At 47.1% G+C, this 5,385-nt stretch overlaps 1 protein-coding gene across 1 annotated transcript in view; it reads right to left on the minus strand.

Annotated features, from left to right (window-relative positions):
* Nucleotides 1-971: 971 nt before the first annotated feature.
* The window catches only part of LOC310675805 (vitelline membrane outer layer protein 1-like), a 4,960-nt gene continuing 546 nt past the window's right edge, over nucleotides 972-5,385 (minus strand). Inside the window, exons 1-3 of the mRNA XM_083436919.1 lie at nucleotides 5,290-5,385; nucleotides 3,658-3,752; nucleotides 972-1,354 (exon numbers count right to left, since the gene is read on the minus strand). The exon at nucleotides 5,290-5,385 is cut by the window's right edge and continues 546 nt beyond it. Of these exons, the coding sequence (XP_083293045.1) occupies nucleotides 1,060-1,354; nucleotides 3,658-3,752; nucleotides 5,290-5,385 (486 nt within the window). The 3' untranslated portion in view covers nucleotides 972-1,059. The remainder of the gene's footprint in view (nucleotides 1,355-3,657; nucleotides 3,753-5,289) is intronic.

Genomic DNA, 5,385 nt, shown 5'->3' on the forward strand with positions numbered 1-5,385 from the left:
CATGTTTCAAGGCCTTGTGCCCCCAAAAGGCCTTTTGGAGGGTGATTTGGTGCGACTCACATGAGTCACACACAAGTGCAGACTTGGTACATGGTGTCCCAGATTTGGCCGTGTTGTGTTGGAAGGTAAGCATAAGAATTGTTGGGATTAAAGTAACAATGCTTGCAATAAGTTACCTTGAACCAGTATGGGGCGATAGAAAGGGCAGGCGATTGTCTCCTGTTCAGAGGCTTCCATTTGGACAATGAAACATTAACACTAAGGTCATCATTCCACAATATAGGTACAATGGTGGACTATATATGTGTTGATTGGGTGATTTTAAAAATGCATACTGACACTCTCTCTCTCTCTCTCTCTCTCTCACACACACACACACACACACACACGTACACCTGGAAGAAAGGAAGACCCAAGTTAAAAATAGCATGAACCTCTGCCTTTGCTGCTCCCTCTTGGTTGTAAAATATAAATGTTGCTGCCCAATCACACAGCTATTTGGGACAGTGGTCACTTCACCAGGAAGTACACTGATGTTCACGCACAACTGGGAAGTCCTTTCTGCAGGCAGTTGTTGTGTTTCCCCCATAGTTTATTACAGGCATAGGCAAACCTGGCCCTCCAGATGTTTTGAGACTACAATTCCCATCATCCCTGACCACTGGTCCTGTTAGCTAGGGATGATGGCAATTGTAGTCTCAAAACATCTGGAGGGCCGAGTTTGCCGATGCCTGGTTTATTACCTTTGTGACTTGCACTTCTCCACACACCCCACCCCACCCGACATTTTGGTTGAAAATACAGAATGTTGGTAGCAGGCTGGTTTCTTACTAAGCAAATTGACAGAACAGTGACTCCAACACTATCAACACCTGCATAGCTGTGCCCCTTATTTAATATTTTTCAATGCCTCTCATTGGGAAGTGATAGGTGCAGAGTTAAGTAATTTGGTTCAGAATAGACACACACCATTCTCAAGCTGATATTTAATTGTGGTTAACATCCATGACAACTGATAGTAGCAGAGAAACATTGTATGATAAGGAGACACCATAGTGTTCAGCGGCAGCAGAAGAGCTCCACATCATTCAGTGCTGTGTCATCGTGCTCGCCTTGGTAACCCTGCACCTTTGTCTGGATCCCGCAGACAGAACCAGAATAGCAGCGACTGCTCCAAGAGCCAAATCTACCCCAGGCAAGTCCCTGGCCCGTCAGTGTAGTTCCGTCTTGGCAGGTGAACTGCACGTTGTTGGCTGCTGTATCATCGCCTTTGCCTTGGTGTTCTTCCACTCTCAGAGAGAAGGAGACCAGATTGCCCTGGGGACAATATTTAATTTCTTTCCAGGATCCCCACCTGTCAAAGAAGATACTAATGTTAATTAGAAATGCACAAGGATCCTTCTGCTTCCTCCAAATGGGACCAAGCACTTGTGAGCATTCCAAGAGGATGCTCCAAAAGCCTCAAAGGCCTTTCCATTGCTGCCTTCAAATGTCCACAACGTACCTGCCTCTGTCCCTCCTTCCACCCCAACATTCTCTCCTCCCAGTGAAGGCAGTAGTCCATGGCTGGGAACCCAGAATTAGGTAGAGCTAGTAAGTCTATGAAAATGTTTGATATCATTTTGATGTTTCATTTACAATAAATCTTGCTTCTAGCAAAATTATATATTTACCGGAAAAGGAGAGAGATGACAGGGCACATAGATCAGTTTACTAGGGCTCGACTTCTTTTGAGTTAGAGAACTCTCCTGAAGCAAAACAACCAATATATTTCCGAGGATGTAATGTGGAATATAAGATTATGATCCTCCACTTCTGCTATCAAGAAGAAAACACCAACAACTAGGGCATCATATGCCTGGGTACAGGGAATGGGGATAGGCTTTAGATAGTTTAAAATTGTTTTCAAATGTTTAAAATATGTTTTGTTTTAATAGTACTTTTAAAACAAAGTACATATTTGGGAGGAAAGGTGTGCTAGGTAAAGGTAAAGGTACCCCTGCCCGTATGGGCCAGTCTTGACAGACTCTAGGGTGGTGCGCTCATCTCACTCTAGAGGCCGGGGGCCAGCGCTGTCCGCAGACACTTCTGGGTCACGTGGCCAGCGTGACAAGCTGCATCTGGCGAGCCAGCGCAGCACACGGAAATGCCGTTTACCTTCCCGCTAGTAAGTGGTCCCTATTTATCTACTTGCACCCGGGGGTGTTTTCGAACTGCTAGGTTGGCAGGCGCTGGGACCGAGCGACGGGAGCGCACCCCGCCGTGGGGATTCGAACTGCCGACCTTTGCTCGGTCCCAGCGCCTGCCAACCTAGCAGTTCGAAAGCACCCCCGGGTGCAAGTAGATAAATAGGGACCGCTTACTGGCGGGAAGGTAAACGGCATTTTCACTGCGCTGGCTCACCAGATGCAGCTTTGTCACACTGGCCATGTGACCCGGAAGTGTCTCCGGACAGCGCTGGCCCCCGGCCTCTTAAGTGAGATGGGCACACAACCCCAGAGTCTGTCAAGACTGGCCCGTACGGGCAGGGGTACCTTTACCTTTAAGGAAAAACAATAACTGACTTGGGCTGTAATCCTACAAACACTTTCTTGTTGTTTGGTCGTTTAGTCGTGTCCGACTCTTCGTGACCCCATGGACCAGAGCACGCCAGGCACTCCTGTCTTCCACTGCCTCCTGCAGTTTGGTCAAACTCATGCTAGTAGCTTCGAGAACACTGTCCAACCATCTCATCCTCTGCCGTCCCCTTCTCCTTGTGCCCTCCATCTTTCCCAACATCAGGGTCTTTTCCAGGGAGTCTTCTCTTCTCATGAGGTGGCCAAAGTATTGGAGCCTCAGCTTCAGGATCTGTCCTTCCAGTGACAAACACCTTACCTAGAAGTAAGTCTCACTGAACTCAGTGCAACTCCCAAACAAATAACTTCACTTAGTCCTTCCAGTTATTTAATCCCTGACAGTAATATGGTGTTTTCTAAGAACATCCTGATTCTCTTGAATAGAATTGGAGTCTGTCTCTATTCGTTTCTTGGTTTCCATGAGGCAGAGCCAGGTCCAGATTTGGCCCCTTAATACAGAGCTTTCCGAACTTTTCATGAAGGAGTGTGGGGAGAGTTCACACGACACACCTACACACTGCAGCTGACACACAAATGTGTTGTGACACACAGTTTGGAAAGCTCTGCCTTAATGTTTCCCTCCTTAAGTGTCATCACTGCCCCTTCATTTGCCTTCTTCTCTGAGTCCAACACATAGGGCAAAAGAGGAGGGCAGGTAAATCTGCTCGTCCTCCTTCCTCCTTGCACTACTCACTTGCTCAGAGAGGTTAAGTGAACATGCAAGGAGGAGCAGCAGCTAAGCAAGGAAGAGCCAGAGGTTGGTACAGGGTCCCCTACTGAAGTACAGGCCTCAGCAAGTGTCCAGCAGTGCCAGCCCCTCAGGCTGGATTTGCCATGAATTCTGTGGTCTTGCAAAGTAGTGTTCGAAACCAGGAAAATGCTAGAGTTGATACCACTTGAGAGTTTTGAACAGGCAGTATGAATCCTGATGTTCACCTTTTGGTGGTGCTGATTTAACCCAGCGTAAGTAATTTCCTGTCAGCCCCTCCCGTCTTCCAAACAATTACACCAAAGAATAAATGAAAGCAAGAAAGCTACTTACGGTCCAACTGAAGACTCAATTATTGATCCATCGGTGCAGTGGAGACGGACTCCATTCAGGGCTGTATCATCCCCAAGGCCTTGAACTGACTCTACCTATTGGGAAAAATATGCCAGGCTAGCTTCCTCATGAGGTGATTATCTGGGTGATGGCCCATTCAGAGAACAAAGGAAAAGGGGCTCTGTGCCAGACACCAAATAGGTGGGACCCATCCTTCAACTCTTAGATAGTTAGAAAGACAAGCCTGGGTTTTAGAGCAGAGTTTTTGGTGTTGTGAGGTAGAAGAAAAGCAGCAAGCAGAGGGCCAGAGAATAATGTTTGATTTCTGTTTGTATCCAAGGCTGTGGCTATGAGAGAAGCAAAACCCTTTTGTAGGTAATGCTGTAAACCTCTCCATTGTAGGCTCAGATTGTATATATGTGCAAATTAAACCATATTTCATAAAGACACCACAGTCTCCACTGTGCCTTACTCTAAAAGGAAACCCGAACCCTGGGTAAGCACTTGGAACTCCTGGAATCTCGCACCACTTGGAAATTGGGCTGGTATGCAACAGTGGTGTCAGAAGGTGAGATTTGTGTTTCCTGGAGGTGGACCTGTGAGGAAGGTGTGGCCATGCCAAAATGAAAGGAGGAACAGCAACTTCCCTGGAGTAGGTCAGGTAGATGCTCCAGCAGCTGTTAGTGCAGCAGTGAGGCCAGCTACCTGAGGAGCTGATGATGACTGATTTCTCTACTCCCTGGGAGCCTAATGTGGAAAACGGGATGCAGGAGAAAAGTGCCTCAGTGGAGGACAAACTGCAGGATGGAGATGAAGAGCGGCTGCTAATAGATCTCTTTATTCCATGTGTGCCAGTGGAACAGGAGGAGCAGCCTCACTCTAAAAGGAAACATGAACCCCAGCTAAGTGCCTGGAAACTCTGGAATCTTGCACCACTGGGGTGGCATTCATTAATATCATGGAGTCCCATTCTAACCACATAGCACAGAAAGAAAACAACCTTACCATTGAGAAAAAACTCTTATTCCCTGTACAAATCACTGGGGGGGGGGGGAATGGGGATGGTATTCAGCTAAGCTTTACACAGATTTGTCGCATTAATGAACACTGCTAAAGTCTATTAATTGCATAAGGCTTCTCTTGAGTAAAGCTGAGCTGAATACAGTACCTCCAAAAGATATTGCCTTGTGAGACAGTTGGAAGGGCTTCATTGACCATACCTGGCCCAACGGTCACTGGTCCCAACAGGATGCAACCACTTACATACAACCTGTGGCACTGAGGGGGACTTGTACCCCTAAACACACACACACACACACACACACACACACGGAAACAAACCATGCTAGAATACTTTCCCAGTAAAGAAATGAATTTAACAGAATCTCTCCTGATCAACCTCAGGGTAGGGTAAGAGGAAACCAGCCCATCACCTGGTTGCTGATATCTGGCCCACCACTCCACCTTTTAGACAAAGGGGAAGAATAATAGACTTAAGAGTACAGCCATTGCCTGTGCCTCCCCCCACCCCATGAAGGTCTAAAACTATGTTCTGGGAAGGATTCAGAAAGAAAGGAGGGGAAGACCTTTAGAGAGAGCTGGATGTGACAACATCTGAGGAGCAAACCTTACCTTCAGTGAGAAGCCATGAGCATAAGATCCTGCTGGACAAAACTGGATTGCACCCCAAGTGCCCCATGGTCCTCCATTTGACACTGTGAGGATAGA

The sequence above is a fragment of the Podarcis tiliguerta genome, assembly GCF_965153285.1.
Source record: "Podarcis tiliguerta genome assembly, chromosome: 4".
NCBI lineage: Eukaryota > Metazoa > Chordata > Lepidosauria > Squamata > Lacertidae > Podarcis > Podarcis tiliguerta.